This window comes from Oncorhynchus mykiss, chromosome 14 (genome assembly GCF_013265735.2).
Source record: "Oncorhynchus mykiss isolate Arlee chromosome 14, USDA_OmykA_1.1, whole genome shotgun sequence".
NCBI classification, from domain to species: Eukaryota; Metazoa; Chordata; class Actinopteri; order Salmoniformes; family Salmonidae; genus Oncorhynchus; species Oncorhynchus mykiss.
In genome coordinates this window covers 40,045,772-40,062,821 of record NC_048578.1, presented here as the reverse complement: position 1 = coordinate 40,062,821, position 17,050 = coordinate 40,045,772, and the positions used below count along the sequence as shown (strand labels likewise).

The window sequence follows — 17,050 nt, the reverse complement described above, 5'->3', positions numbered from 1 at the left end:
ATATCACAGCCCATTCCTGTAGGTTTACATGGTGTTGATAGGGCTGGGCTGATTATATCACAGCCCATTCCTGTAGGTTTACATGGTGTTGATAGGGCTGGGCTGATAATATCACAGCCCATTCCTGTAGGTTTACATGGTGTTGATAGGGCTGGGCTGATAATATCACAGCCCATTCCTGTAGGTTTACATGGTGTTGATAGGGCTGGGCTGATCATATCACAGCCCATTCCTGTAGGTTTACATGGTGTTGATGGATCTGAACTGATTATATCACAGCCCATTCCTGTAGGTTTACATGGTGTTGATAGGGCTGGGCTGATTATATCACAGCCCATTCCTGTAGGTTTACATGGTGTTGATAGGGCTGGGCTGATAATACCACAGCCCATTCCTGTACGTTTACATGGTGTTGATAGGGCTGGGCTGATTATATCACAGCCCATTCCTGTAGGTTTACATGGTGTTGATAGGGCTGGGCTGATAATATCACAGCCCATTCCTGTAGGTTTACATGGTGTTGATAGGGCTGGGCTGATAATACCACAGCCCATTCCTGTAGGTTTACATGGTGTTGATAGGGCTGGGCTGATCATATCACAGCCCATTCCTGTAGGTTTACATGGTGTTGATAGGGCTGGGCTAATAATACCACAGCCCATTCCTGTAGGTTTACATGGTGTTGATAGGGCTGGGCTGATAATATCACAGCCCATTCCTGTAGGTTTAAATGGTGTTGATAGGGCTGGGCTGATTATATCACAGCCCATTCCTGTAGGTTTAGATGGTGTTGATAGGGATGGGCTGATCATATCACAGCCCATTCCTGTAGGTTTACATTGTGTTGATAGGGCTGGGCTGATAATACCACAGCCCATTCCTGTAGGTTTACATGGTGTTGATAGGGCTGGGCTAATAATACCACAGCCCATTCCTGTAGGTTTACATGGTGTTGATAGGGCTGGGCTGATAATATCACAGCCCATTCCTGTAGGTTTACATGGTGTTGATAGGGCTGGGCTGATTATATCACAGCCCATTCCTGTAGGTTTACATGGTGTTGATAGGGCTGGGCTGATAATATCACAGCCCATTCCTGTAGGTTTACATGGTGTTGATAGGGCTGGGCTGATTATATCACAGCCCATTCCTGTAGGTTTACATGGTGTTGATAGGGCTGGGCTGATAATACCACAGCCCATTCCTGTAGGTTTACATGGTGTTGATAGGGCTGGGCTGATAATATCACAGCCCATTCCTGTACGTTTACATGGTGTTGATAGGGCTGGGCTGATTATATCACAGCCCATTCCTGTAGGTTTACATGGTGTTGATAGGGCTGGGCTGATAATATCACAGCCCATTCCTGTAGGTTTACATGGTGTTGATAGGGCTGGGCTGATAATATCACAGCCCATTCCTGTAGGTTTACATGGTGTTGATAGGGCTGGGCTGATAATATCACAGCCCATTCCTAATTCCTTCTGTTACAGAAGAGGGCATTATAGTGCTCCTCAAGTCACTCCATTCCATTCCGGACATTGACGGAATACACTCCTGGTTTTGGCACTCCGCTTCGCTCACTCTCCTGTACCTCTTCCACTCTCTTCCACTCCTGCATTGCTGTGGAAGCAGATGTTGATACTCTAATGCCCAATTGATACTATTTCCCTGTCGGTTGCAGGTATTCCTTCCCAAGGAGGATAGAAGAGAACACAGCCGAGGCGTAGAACTCATTCTACCGCTCTGCACTGCTTCAGAATTCTAAACGGAGAGCGGCTTTGGAAAGATACGGAAAAAGAGAAGAGGAGAGGAGAGGAGAAACACGGCAAAGAGGCGAAAAGCAAGAGAGAGGGAAACAGCGAAGGGAGGAAGAAAGCAGAGCTGAGTGTGTTTACCACACCTGTGATGCTGCGTTGTTTCTAGCAACCAAGACGCGCTGCGGGGATACCAATGTAATGGCCAAGGTAGTGGACCCGGAGGATGCGTGCTGCTACTGCTGAGCCAACTGGACTTTGATGCAGAGGCGCTTACTAACGGAGTAAAGAGACGCCCGGAGAATAAAACAACCGGACACACAAATCCGGGCTACTACTACTGCTCATTTATCCCTCCTCTTTGTCTTTTGAAAGTTAAACCGGAGAAGTGCGAGCGGCTTACAGCAGAGAATGATGCCGTTACACATAACTCCCTTTGTCCGCGGGAGATACAGCACGGCCACGTTGGTGATGCTCTGTTGGCTGTTCCTCGCTGGGTTTACCTTCATTGGTGAGTTCAATGTATATTATTATCATATGGCCCTGGTTCAACTTCACTGCGTTGTTCTGAAATATGAACACCTTCTGTAAAGGCCTTTATGTTCACAATCACATAGCATAAGTCATTGTGGCAATGATGGATGGTAAATGTGCTCAGTCTGAGTAAATCTGACAAGTTCTTTCTGGCTGGGATTTTGCCAAACCATTAGCCTGTCCGTATTACGCAGTCGTTTGATATTTTCTACGAGGTACTGTTTTCCATCTATCTTCATCAATTATCGGTTCAAGGTTATAGAGGAGAGGGACTCCGTTTATAAAACGATTAATCGATCTACGATGATCGGTTCGGTTCGTTCCATCTCAATTTACCAGTAAACAACCCAAGCAGTCCCGTGACATTACCGCTACATTAGTAATGCTGCTGACACGTTGTGAGTGAATGAGTGTGTGTGTGTGTGTGTGTGTGTGTGCGAGGGTGACTCGTGTGTAGGCTACAGGGGTCTGATTGTTTGTCTCCTGCACCTCTCCGGTAATTTCATGACCGATTGCAAAATAACGGGACAGAACACATGCTGGCGCACGAGCCGAACCGATGTCCCGGTGCCATGAATGAAAAAGCTACACTTATAGCAGCTGTATCCGTGTCGAGATGAAAGTTCAGTACCAGCACGCCACACACTGTATCCGACATCAGTTTCTTCTGAAGAAGACATATGTGATTGTATAGGTGGTTAATAAACAAAACAAAACGGTGAGGTGCAGACAGGGTTTAGCCGTTTGTAAGCATAGGGGAATTTGCTATGCTGGCTGAGTGAAGCGGAGAAGCATTTGATAGCACGTTTCGTTCACCCTCTCCTCCCCGTCCGCTCCCACCATCTCCGCTCACGACCATCTCTCATCTCCTCTTTCTGTCCTGTGCCTGGTCCTGCTATATTCAGCATTATGATGACAGTTTTACCTTGCTGTTATGGGACCTAGTTGGGCTGATGACAGGGTGATTCACAGAGGAGCTGGAGCCTACTATATCCTACTGTAATCTACTATCTCATTCTATATCCTACTGTAATCTACTATATCATTCTATATCCTACTGTAGTCTACTATCTCATTCTATATCCTACTGTAGTCTACTATCTCATTCTATATCCTACTGTAGTCTACTATCTCATTCTATATACTACTGTAATCTACTATCTCATTCTATATCCTACTGTAATCTACTATTATATAGAGTACTGTAGTCTACTATCTCATTCTATATCCTACTGTAGTCTACTATCGCATTCTATAGCATTTTAAATCCTACTGTATCCTTCCGTAGCCTTATTTAGTCTACTGTAGCCTTCCGTAGCCTTCTTTAGCCTACTGTGGCCTTATTTAGTCTACTGTGGCCTTCTGTAGCCTTCTTTAGTCTACTGTAGCCTTCTTTAGTCTACTGTGGCCTTCTTTAGTCTACTGTAGCCTTCTTCAGTCTACTGTAGCCTTCTTCAGTCTACTGTAGCCTTCTTCAGTCTACTGTAGCCTTCTTTAGTCTACTGTAGCCTTTTGTAGTCTACTGTAGCCTTCTGTAATCTACTGTGGTCTTCTGTAATCTACTGTGGTCTTCTGTAATCTACTGTAGCCTGTAGGCTTTACTCTAGTTGGCATGTAGATGTTCTTTGATGTACAAGACAATCAACACCTCAAAGGAGAAAGAGGCTGTGAAGTGTTGCGGTAGAACGGCAGACACATGCAGTCAACGGTATGCATTATTACAATCTTATCTGGGCTACACCTTATTACCTTAAACTCTTGTTATTCATTTTCGAGGTTATATGACTTGGCACAGAGCTTTGTAGCTCAGCTGATAGAGCACGGTGCTTTTAACTGCAGGGTTATGGGTATGATTCCTAGGACCACTAAATGTATGCCCGCGTGACTGTACGTTGCTTTGGATAAAAGCATCTTCTGAATGGTAAATTCTATAGTTATTATGAATGAAGCATCTACACTATATTCTTCCTACAGGGATTTTTTTTCCCTCCATAGTCATGCATGTTTTTGTCACGGATGCTGAGCTGGAGGCTCTAGTGGTGTGTGGTTGGTCACTATCCTTAAGAACGCTGTTCTTCTGCAGGAGCTGGACAGACGGCAGACACACACACACACACACACACACACACACACACATATACACACACACACATATACACACACACACACACACACACACATATACACACACACACACACACACATATACACACACACACACACACACACATATACACACACACACACACACACATATACACACACACACACACACACACACACATATACACACACACACACACACACATATACACACACACACACACACACATATACACACACACACACACACACACACACACACACACACACATATACACACACACACACACACACACACACACACACACACACACATATACACACACACATATACACACACACACACACACACACACACACACACACACACACACACACACACACACACACACACACACACACACACACACACACACACACACGAAGCAGACATGCTGGTTCCCCTCAGGTCCGGGACAGAAGGAAGACATGCTGGTTCCCCTCAGGTCTGGGACAGAAGGAAGACATGCTGGTTCCCCTCAGGTCCGGGACAGAAGGAAGACATGCTGGTTCCCCTCAGGTCCGGGACAGAAGGAAGACATGCTGGTTCCCCTCAGGTCCGGGACAGAATGAAGACATGTTGGTTCCCCTCAGGTCCGGGACAGAAGGAAGACATGCTGGTTCCCCTCAGATCCTGGACAGAAGGAAGACATGTTGGTTCCCCTCAGGTCCGGGACAGAAGGAAGACATGTTGGTTCCCCTCAGGTCCGGGACAGAAGGAAGACATGTTGGTTCCCCTCAGATCCGGGACAGAAGGAAGACATGTTGGTTCCCCTCAGGTCCGGGACAGAAGGAAGACATGTTGGTTCCCCTCAGGTCCGGGACAGAAGGAAGACATGCTGGTTCCCCTCAGGTCCGGGACAGAAGGCAGACATAGTGAAAGTTGTGGAAGTGCTTCTCTAGCTCCGGGACTCAGCAAATACACAAGATGTTGAATTAACCAACAGGCATTTCGCTCGCATTAATTAGTGAATAATTAGGAATAAATTAAGATTAAATAAACAGTCATGCTCCGGGGATCGTAATATTTCAAGTCTAGAGTAAATATCAATGTAGGCAGTGGCATTCACAGGACGGCTGCTTTATGATTCATAGTGTGAATGATGGGTACTGATTGTGTGTGTGTGTGTGTGTGTGTGTTTATTATATTGCAAGGTTACAGAGCCTTCAGAAAGTATTCACACTCCTTGACCTTATCCACATTTTGTTACGTTACAGGCTGAATTGAAAATAGATTCACACAATACCCTAATAATGTCAAAGTGGAATTGTGTTTTTAGAAAAAATGAATGTTATGGCAACCCCTAAATAAGTTCAGGAGTAAGAATGTGTCTAACAAGTCACATAATAAGTTGCATGGACTGACACTGTGTGCAGTAATAGTGTTTAACATGATCTCTGTACCCAACACATACAATTATCTGCAAGGTCCCTCAGTCGAGCAGTATAACACAGATTCAACTACAAAAACCAATAGGTGCCTCACACAGAAGGGCACGTATTGGTAGAAGGGTTAAAATACACATTGAATATCCCTTTGAGCATGGTGTAGTTATTCTTCACACTTTGGATGGTGTATCAATACACCCAGTCACTACATAGATACAGGAATCCTTCCTAACTCAGTTATCGGAGAGGAAGGAAACCGCTCAGGGATTTTACCATGAGGTCAATGGTGACTTTAAAACAGTTACAGAGTTTAATGGCTGTGATGGGAGACAACTGAGGATGGATCAACAACATTGTAGTTACTCCACAATACTAACCTTAATGACAGAGTGAAAAGATGGAAGCCTGTCCAGAATATAAATATTCCAAAACATGCATCCTGTTTGCAACAAGGCACTAAAGTAATACTGCAAAAAATGTGGCAAAGCAATTCAATATTTTGTCCTGAATACAAAGTGTTATGTTTGGATTACAAATACAACACATTGCTGAGTCTCCACATTTTCAATTATAGTGGTTGCTTCATCATGTTATGGGTATTCATGCAATCGTTAAGGACTGGGGAGTTTTTCAGGATTAAAAAATAAACGGAAATTAGCTAAGCACAGGCAAAATCCTAGTGGAAAACCTGGTTCAGTCTGCTTTCCAACAGACACTGGGAGATGAATTCCCCTTTTCAGCAGGACAATAACCTAAAACACAAGGCCAAATATACACTGGAGTTGCTTACCAAGAAGGCAGTGAATGTTCCTGAGTGTCCGACTTAGAGATTTGACTAAAATCTACTTCAAAATCTATGGCATCACCTGAAAATTGTTGTCTAGCAATGATGAACAACCAATTTCAGAGCTTGAAGAATTTTGGAAAATAATAAGGGGAAGATGTTGCACAATCCAGGTGTGGAAAGCTGTTAGAGATTTACCCAGAGAGACTCACAGCTGTAAATCTCCGCCAAAGGTGATTCTACAAAGTGTTGACTCAGGGGTTGTGAATATTTATGTAGATTAGATATTTCTAGATTTAATTTTCAATACATGTTTTCACTCTGTCATTATGGGGCTATTGTGTGTACAGTAGATGGTTAAACAAATAAATATTGAATCCATTTTAAATTCAGTCTGTATCATCAACAAAATGTGGAAAAAGTCAAGAGGTGTGAATACATTCTGAAGGAACTGTAATCACAGCCTTGAGCCGTCTCTCTAACCTGTGTGGCGTCTATCATGGACACTCCTCCATCCTCTCATTCTTTCTTTCTTTCTTTCTTTCTTTCTTTCTTTCTTTCTTTCTTTCTTTCTTTCTTTCTTTCTCTCTTTCTTTCTTTCTCTCTTTCTTTCTTTCTGTAAATACAGTGTTGGTATGTATGGAATTAACCTGTGTTGTCCCCTAACACATGCAGGCCTATACTATAGGCTCTTTTAAGAACTTCCAAGCTGCCAGTATTGAACAGCGGTGGTGAATGGGGTGTGTTCCAGAAATGGATCGGCCGTGTAATTCCTGAGGCAATTCTTTTAACATCAGAGCTATAGGCTGGCTGGGATCACACAAAGGTGTGTGTCTTTCTGCTGGTGGCTCTATATTGACCGTCTCCTCTCCTCCTCCCCCCTCCTCCTCTACCCTCTTCTCCTCTTCTCCCCTCCTCCTCTCCTCCTCTCCTGCTACTCTCCTCTCCTCCTCTTCTCCTCCTCTCCTCCTCTACCCTCTCCTCCTCTCTACCTCTCCTCCTCTCCTCCTGTCCTACTCTCCTCCTCTTCTCCTCCTCTCCTCCTCTACTCTCTTCTCCTCTTCTCCACTCCTACTCCTCTCCTCCTCTCTATCTCTCCTCCTCTCCTCCACCTCCTCTTCTCCTCCTCTTCTCCTCTTCCCCTCCTCTTCTCCTCCTCCTCTTCTCCTCCTCCTCTCCTCCTCCTCCTCCTCCTCCTCCACTACCCTCTTCTCCTCTCCTCCTCCTCCACTACCCTCTTCTCCTCCTCTTCTCCTCCTCTTCTTCTCTCCTCATCCTCTCCTCCTGTCCTCCTCTTCCTCCTCCTCCGTCTCCTCCTCCTGTCCTCCTCGTCTCCTCGTCTCCTCCTCTCCCCTTCCAGATATTACTCTAAAGTCATTGTTCACTAGCTGTTGTTCACTAGCTGTTGTTCACTAGCTGTTGTTCACTAGCTGTTGTTCACTAGTAGCTGTAACAGGTCTGGTATTGCTGCCAAATCAAACCAGACAATGATTGACAGCTCTTCTGATTGGGCGAAGGGTGGATAGCTGGGTGTCTATATGGGTTGGTGGGAGGATAGCTGGGCGTCTATATGGGTTGGTGGGGGGATAGCTGGGTGTCTATATGGGTCGGCGGGGGATAGCTAGGAGTCTATATGGGTTGGTGGGAGGATAGCTGGATGTCTATATGGGTTGGTGGGTGGATAGCTGGGTGTTTATATGGGTTGGTGGGAGGATACCTGGGTGTCTATATGGGTCGGCGGGGGATAGCTGGATGTCTATATGGGTTGGTGGGAGGATAGCTGGATGTCTATATGGGTTGGTGGGTGGATAGCTGGGTGTTTATATGGGTTGGTGGGAGGATAGCTGGGTGTCTATATGGGTTGGTGGGAGGATAGCTGGGTGTCTATATGGGTTGGTGGGAGGATAGCTGGGTGTTTATATGGGTTGGTGGGAGGATAGCTGGATGTCTATATGGGTTGGTGGGAGGATAGCTGGGTGTCTATATGGGTTGATGGGAGGATAACTGGGTGTATATATGGGTTGATGGGAGGATAGCTGGGTGTATATATGGGTTGGTGGGAGGATAGCTGGGTGTCTATATGGGTTGGTGGGAGGATAACTGGGTGTATATATGGGTTGGTGGGAGGATAGCTGGGTGTATATATGGGTTGGTGGGGAGGATAGCTGGGTGTGTTGTGATGGTTTCTTACTGTATCAACTGAAGGGGAAATAGACAGCAAGTAATAACACACGGATAGGTTAAACAAACAACAGTCAGTAACACAGTCTGTTACACAGTCAGTTACACAGTCAGTTACACAGTTAGTAACACAGTCAGTTAAACAGTGTTAGTAACACAGTCAATTACACAGTCAGTAACACAGTCAGTTACACAGTTAGTAACACAGTCAGTAACACAGTCAGTCACACAGTCAGTAACACAGTCAGTAACACAGTCAGTTACACAGTCTGTAACACAGTCAGTGACACAGTCAGTTACACAGTCAGTTACACAGTTAGTAACACGGTCAGTAATTGGCAGCGTTAACACACTAATAAACAGTCTTTGTCTTGAGGCTGAGTACCCAGCACCACCCTTCTCCACTCAGCCGTAACAGATCGCTCACAACACAACAGGATGACAATGGAAAGTGCCTGAGTTAGCTGAAATCTAGACTGACAACCTCTTCCTCTTTAAACTGAACCAGTTCTGTTTTCAGAGAGGAGACATGCTGCTGTTTGATATTGACGGATGCGGAGTCAGCTGGTTTTCACTCTGCTGAGGATAGGATAGTAGCCTAGTGTTGTTTTGGTTCGCCGTGTGATCTACTGGGCCAAGCCTGAGACTGACACACACACACACACGCACACACGCACACACGCACACACGCACACACGCACACACACGCACACACATACACACACACACACTACTAGTCTTTGTTCTACTGTTCTGTTACTATTGTCTCATAAGAATGGATTGATTAACTCTGATTAGGACTATTATTACAGCCCCGAATCATCCCTAGGTTTTCTACATTTGTGAAGAAGAGTTTTGTTCCTCCAAAAGAGTCATTGAAGAAGAATGAAGAAGACGAAAATTGATTCACATCATTTATCGGGTGGAGAGATGCCTCGCGGTCAAAGACATTTAAAGTCACTTTTTATTCTCTGTTACTATGTATGTACGGGCATGGTCTCACACACTGAGATGGTAATTTACCAACCACAAAAACTGACAGAGAGAGAGAGACAGAGAGAGAGAGAGACAGAAAAATAAAGAGAGAGAGAGACAGAGAGAGAGAGACAGAGAGAGACAGAAACAGAAAGAGAGAGACAGAGAGAGACAGAAACAGAAAGAGAGAGACAGAGAGAGACAGAAACAGAAAGAAAGAGCGAGACAGAGAGAGACAGAAACAGAAAGAGAGAGAGAGATAGAGAGAGAGAGAGGGAGAGAGACAGAGAGAGAGAGAGAGACAGAGAGAGAGAGACAGAGAGAGAGAGACAGAAACAGAAAGAGAGAGAGAGAGACAGAGAGAGAGACAGAAACAGAAAGAGAGAGAGAGACAGAGAGATAGAGAGACAGAAACAGAAAGAGAGAGAGGGACAGAGAGAGAGAGAGACAGAGAGAGAGAGAGAGAGAGCGAGAGACAGAGAGAGAGAGAGAGAGAGAGAGAGAGAGAGATTTTGTTCCCCCAGATGTGAAGGATGAATTCCAATGATGCTTGTGAGAAGATGTGTGTTCCACCAAGGGAGAGAAATTTAACATAACATTATTTATTTCCACCAATCCAGTGAATTAGTATGATAACCAAGCGCTGAATGCATCATGCAAAGGGGAAATTACTCTTTAGAAAAAATACAAATTTGGAAAGAATTAAACATATTTCACTTCTCTGGAGAACAGAGTTATTTAGGATTTATTAACGTTCTCCGAAATGGAATGGCATGATATTAGAAATGGAGAAAAGAGAGAGGGAGAGATGGAAGGAGGAGTGAGGTAGAGGGAGATAAGAGAGCGAAAGAGAGAGAAGAGAGAGAGAAAGAGAAAGAGGAGAGAGAGGGGGAGAGAAAGAGAAAAGAGAGGGAGAGAGAGAGAAAGAGAAGAGAGAGGGAGAGAGAATAGAGAGGGAGAGAGAGAGAGAGGGAGAGAGAGGAGAGCGGGAGAGAGAGAGAGAGGGGGAGAGAAAGAGAAGAGAGAGAGAGGGGGAGAGAAAGAGAAGAGAGAGGGAGAGAGAGAGAGAGAGAGAGAGAAAGAAGAGAGAAAGAGAAGAGAGAGGGAGAGAGAAGAGAGAGGGAGAGAGAGAAGAGAGAGGGAGAGAGAGAGAGAGAGGGAAGAGAGAGGGAGAGATAGGAGACAGAGAGAGAGAGAGAGAGAGAGAGAGAGAGAGGAGAGCGGGAGAGAGAGAGAGAGAGAGAGGGAGAGAGAGAGAAAGAGAAGAGAGAGGGAGAGAGAAGAGAGAGGGAGAGAGAAGAGAGAGGGAGAGAGAGAGAGAGGGAGAAAACAGAGACAGACAGACATGCTCATTTTTAACATTAACTTAATATGTGAACAAGGTGCATCTTTATCTCCTTGCTCGGTAATATGTGGATAAGCTGGATCCTGAAGAAATTAGGCAGGAACTAAATCACGACATCTTCTATTAAAAAAAGATAATGAATTGTACAGTATAAATCTGATAAAGCTGTACTCGGTGTGTTGGTTAGATTAATAGAAGGGTTCGAATCTAACATTATTAAAAGTTAGATAGCGGTTCAGAGTAAATTAACAGAAGGTGAACAGTTTGCGTCCCAAATGTCACATCACATGGACCATGTTCAGTGTACTGAAGAGGGAATATGGTACCATGTGGGAGGCAGGTCTGGGGTCAGCTCTAAACCGTAGAGGAATGCCCAATCATTTGGTACCATGTGGGAGGCAGGTCTCGGGTCAGCTCTAAACCGTAGAGGAATGCCCTTCATTTGGTCTCCACCATGGGCCTAATATCTCTCTCTCTCTCTCAATTCAATTCAATTCAAGGGGCTTTATTGGCTTGGGAAACATGTGTTAACATTGCCAAAGCAAGTGAGGTAGATAATATACAAAAGTTAAATAAACAATCAAAATTAACAGTAAACATTACACATACAGAAGTTTCAAAACAATAGTTACATAACAAATGTCATATTATACATTATATATATATATATATATATATATATATATATACAGTGTTGTAACAATGTACAAATGGTTAAAGAACACAAGGGAAAATAAATAAGCATAAATATGGGTTGTATTTACAATGGTGTTTGTTCTTCACTGGTTGCCCTTTTCTTGTGGCAACAGGTCACAAATCTTGCTGCTGTGACGGCACACTGTGGAATTTCACCCAGTAGATATGGGAGTTTATCAAAATTGGATTTGTTTTCGAATTCTTTGTGGATCTGTGTAATCTGAGGGAAATATGTGTCTCTAATATGGTCACACATTGGGCAGGAGGTTAGGAGGTGCAGCTCAGTTTTCACCTAATTCTGTGGGCAGTGTGCACATAGCCTGTCTTCTCTTGAGAGCCATGTCTGCCTACGGCGGCCTTTCTCAAAAGCAAGGCTATGCTCACTGAGTCTGTACATGGTCAAAGCTTTCCTTAAGTTTGGGTCAGTGTAATGCTCCGGGTGTCGTGGGTGTGGAGTCAAATGCAGGAGACAGAGAGTTCAATGCTGCGCGTCCTTTAATCGCACCAATGCACCACAGGGTGCTCACAAAAACGTTACGTTCCCAAAACACAGGGAAATCAAAATGTACAATGGGAAACAATCCCGACCGGACACTAACACGTGCCTATACCACAGAGCCGAAGGTTTACATATAAATAATCCCGCACAACAACCAGGCGGGCCGGCTGTCTAATAAAGACAAACTAATCAAACATTCACAGGTGCTACCACTCAACATACAAGGAGGGGAAGGAAAAACAATCAGTGGCAGCTAATAGGCCGGTGACGACGACCGCCGAGCGCCACCTGCCCGGGAAAGGGAAACACCCTCGGTCGGACTCGTGACAGTCAGTCACAGTGGACAGGTATTCTGCCACTGTGTACTCTCTGTTTAGGGCCAAATAGCATTCTAGTTTGCTCTGTTTTTTTATTAATTCTTTCCAATGTGTCAAGTAATTATCTTTTTGTTTTCTCATGATTTGGTTGGGTCTAATTGTGCTGTTGTCCTGGGGCTCTGTGGGGTGGGTTTGTGTTTGTGAACAGAGCCCCAGGACCAGCTTGCTTAGGGGACTCTCCTCCAGGTTCATCTCTCTGTAGGTGATGGCTTTGTTATGGAAGGTTTGTGAATTCTTCCTTTTAGTTGGTTGTAGAATTTAACAGCTCTTTTCTGGATTTTGATAATTAGTGGGTATCGGCCTAATTCTGCTCTGCATGCATTATTTGGTGTTCTACGTTGTACACGGAGGATATTTTTGCAGAATTCGGTATGCAGAGTCTCAATTTGGTGTTTGTCCCATTTTGTGAAGTCTGGTCAGCGGACCCCAGACCTCACAACCGTAAAGGGCAATGGGCTCTATGACTGATTCAAGTATTTTTAGCCAGATCCTAATTGGTATGTTGAAATTTATGTTCCTTTTGATGGCATAGAATGCCCTTCTTGCCTTGTCTCTCAGATCGTTCACAGCTTTGTGGAAGTTACCTGTGGCGCTAATGTTTAGGCCAAGGTATGTATAGTTTTTTGTGTGCTCTAGGGCAACAGTGTCTGATGGAATTTGTGTTTGTGGTCCTGGCGACTGAACCTTTTTTGGAACACCATTATTTTGGTCTTACTGAGATTTACTGTCAGGGCCCAGGTCTGTCAGGGCCCAGGTCTGTCAGGGCCCAGGTCTGACAGAATCTGTGCAGAAGATCTAGGTGCTGCTGTAGGCCCTCCTTGGTTGGTGACAGAAGCACCAGTTCATCGGCAAACAGCAGACATTTGACTTCAAATCAAATCAAATTTTATTTGTCACATACACATGGTTAGCAGATGTTAATGCGAGTGTAGCGAAATGCTTGTGCTTCTAGTTCCGACAATGCGATAATAACCAACAAGTAATCTAACTAACAATTCCAAAACTACTGTCTTGTACACAGTGTGAGGGGATAAAGAATATGTACATAAGGATATATGAATGAGTGATGGTACAGAGCAGCATAGGCAAGATACAGTAGATGGTATCGAGTACAGTATATACATATGAGATGAGTATGTAAACAAAGTGGCATAGTTAAAGTGGCTAGTGATACATGTATTACATAAGGATACAGTCGATGATATAGAGTACAGTATATACGTATGCATATGAGATGAATAATGTAGGGTAAGTAACATTATATAAGGTAGCATTGTTTAAAGTGGCTAGTGATATATTTACATCATTTCCCATTATTAAAGTGGCTGGAGTTGAGTCAGTGTCAGTGTCAGAGTGTTGGCGACAGCCACTCAATGTTAGTGGTGGCTGTTTAACAGTCTGATGGCCTTGAGGTAGAAGCTGTTTTTCAGTCTCTCGGTCCCAGCTTTGATGCACCTGTACTGACCTCGCCTTCTGGATGATAGCGGGGTGAACAGGCAGTGGCTCGGGTGGTTAATGTCCTTGATGATCTTTATGGCCTTCCTGTGACATCGGGTGGTGTAGGTGTCCTGGAGGGCAGGTAGTTTGCCCCCGGTGATGCGTTGTGCAGACCTCACTACCCTCTGGAGAGCCTTACGGTTGAGGGCGGAGCAGTTGCCGTACCAGGCGGTGATACAGCCCGCCAGGATGCTCTCGATTGTGCATCTGTAGAAGTTTGTGAGTGCTTTTGGTGACAAGCCAAATTTCTTCAGCCTCCTAAGGTTGAAGAGGCGCTGCTGCGCCTTCTTCACAATGCTGTCTGTGTGAGTGGACCAATTCAGTTTGTCTGTGATGTGTATGCCGAGGAACTTAAAACTTGCTACCCTCTCCACTACTGTTCCATCGATGTGGATAGGGGGGTGTTCCCTCTGCTGTTTCCTGAAGTCCACAATCATCTCCTTAGTTTTGTTGACGTTGAGTGTGAGGTTATTTTCCTGACACCACACTCCGAGACTTCGGATTCTAGCAGGGGGAGGCCGGGTGCTGAAGACTTTTCTAGTGCCCGCGCCAATTCGTTGATATATATGTTGAAGAGGGTGGGGCTTAAGCTGCATCCCTGTCTCACCCCACGACCCTGTGTGAAGAAATGTGTGTGTTTTTTGCCAATTTTAATCGCACACTTGTTGTTTGTGTACATGGATTTTATAATGTCGTATGTTCTACCCCCAACACCACTTTCCATCAGTTTGTATAGCAGACCCTCATGCCAAATTGAGTCGAAGGCTTTTTGAAATCAAAAAGCATGAGAAGACTTTGCCTTTGTTTTGGTTTGTTTGGTTGTCAATTAGGGTGTGCAGGGTGAATACATGGTCTGTCGTTCGGTAATTTGGTAAAAAGCCCATTTGACATTTGCTCAGAACATTGTTTTCATTGAGGAAATGTACGAGTCTGCTGTTAATGATAATGCAGAGGATTTTCCCAAGGTTACTGTTGACGCATATTCCACGGTAGTTATTGGGGTCAAATTTGTCTCCACTTTTGTGGATTGGGGTGATCAGTCCTTGGTTCCAAATATTGGGGAAGATGCCAGAGATAAGGATGATGTTAAAGAGTTTTTCTCCCCCTCTCTCTCCCTGTCTCTCTCTCTCTCTCCCTCTCTCTCCGTGTCTCTCTCTCTCCCTCTCTCTCCGTGTCTCTCTCTCTCTCTCCGTGTCTCTCTTTCTCTCCGTGTCTCTCTCTCCGTGTCTCTCTCTCTCTCTCTCTCTCTCTCTCTCCGTGTCTCTCTCTCTCTCCTCTCTTCTCTCTCTCTCTCTCTCTCTCTCTCTCTTTGTCTCTCCCCTCCTTTGCAGAGAGAGAATCTGTTCTCAGTAACTGGTGTGTGTCTATCTTTGTGTGTCCAACTGCCGAGCGTGTGTGTGTCCATCTGCCGAGCGTGTGTGTGTGTGTGTCCATCTGCCGAGCATGTGTGTGTCCATCTGCCGAGCATGTGTGTGTCCTTTTGCTGTGTGTGTATTCGTCCATCTGCCGAGCGTGTGTGTCCATCTGCCGAGTTTGTGGTGTGTTTCCATCTGCCGAGCGTGTGTGTCCATCTGCCGAGTGTGTGGTGTGTGTCCATCTGCCGAGCGTGTGTCCATCTGCCGAGTGTGTGGTGTGTGTCCATCTGCCGAGCGTGTGTGTGTGTGTGTGTGTGTCTTCAGTTGTAGACATGTGAAGGCCTGTCGTAGCTGAAGTCCAGAAGAAACAAGTGTTTGAATGAAGTGTTCTACTCTGTAACACATGTTGTTGTATCTTTATAATATTTCATTTAAAGAGATGGAAGAGATAAATGTACTGTGAAACAAAAGAGAAAACACCTTTACCTTTATCAGATATAGAGATGAAATGTTTTCCGTTTGGAGTTTGCATCTTAATATTTCACTTAATATAATACTACTAATAATAATATACTTCACAGAAGACTGACATATCACAAAACTGTTTGACAGAACCACCGAATATTCTGAGTAAAAATGTTCTGTTTTTAAATAATGTTTATTAATTATGAAATAATCAACACTATTAATAACGTTCCATCCGCAGGGCCACTAGAGGGTGCTTTGGTAATTACACTGCAGGAAAGGGCTACAGCATTATGCCTAAGGTGCTTTTGGCTTGGTGTGTGTGTGTGTGTTTGTTTAACTGTGGGTACCAAGTCCTCTCAAGGATAATAAAACAAAGTGGGGACATTTTGCTGGTTCCCATTAGGAAAAATGCTACTTTAGGCTCAGGGGTTAGGTTTAGGGTTACACTTAGGGTTTGGGTTAGGGGATACGGTTAGGGTTTGGGTTAGGGTTTGGGTTAGGGGATACGGTTAGGGTTTGGGTTAGGGGATACGGTTAGGTTTAGGGTTTGGGTTAGGGGATACGGTTAGGATTTGGGTTAGGGTTTGGGTTAGGGGATACGGTTAGGTATAATTTTAGGGTTTGGGGTTGAGGTTAGGCTTAGGCTTAGGGTTAAGGTTAGGGTTAAGGTCAGGCTTAGGGTTAAGGTTAGGGTTAGGGTTAGGGATTAGGGTTTAGGGGTTAGGGGTTAGGGTTAGGGGTTAGGGTTAGGATTTTGGGGGTTAGGGTTAGGGGTTAGGGTTAGGGGTTAGGGTTAAGGTTAGGGTTAGGGTTAGGGTTTAGGTTTAGGGGTTAGGGTTAGGGGTTAGGGTTTGGGGGTTAGGGTTAGGGGTTAGGGTTAGGGGTTAGGGGTTAGGGTTAGAGGAGGCATCTGTTGAGGTCGTGGCCCAGATATAGATCGATGATATATCTACATGTCTGTGGATCTGTTACAAAGGGCTCCCTATTCCCTATATAGTGCACTACTTTAGACCAGGTTCCATAGGGTAGTGCACTATATAGGGAATAGGGG

At 44.7% G+C, this 17,050-nt stretch overlaps 1 protein-coding gene across 1 annotated transcript in view; it reads left to right on the top strand.

Annotated features, from left to right (window-relative positions):
• The first annotated feature begins 1,402 nt into the window (after positions 1 to 1,402).
• The window catches only part of LOC110513519 (netrin receptor UNC5A-like), a 598,088-nt gene continuing 582,440 nt past the window's right edge, over positions 1,403 to 17,050 (top strand). Inside the window, exon 1 of the mRNA XM_036943545.1 lies at positions 1,403 to 2,268. Within this exon, the coding sequence (XP_036799440.1) occupies positions 2,169 to 2,268 (100 nt within the window). The 5' untranslated portion in view covers positions 1,403 to 2,168. The remainder of the gene's footprint in view (positions 2,269 to 17,050) is intronic.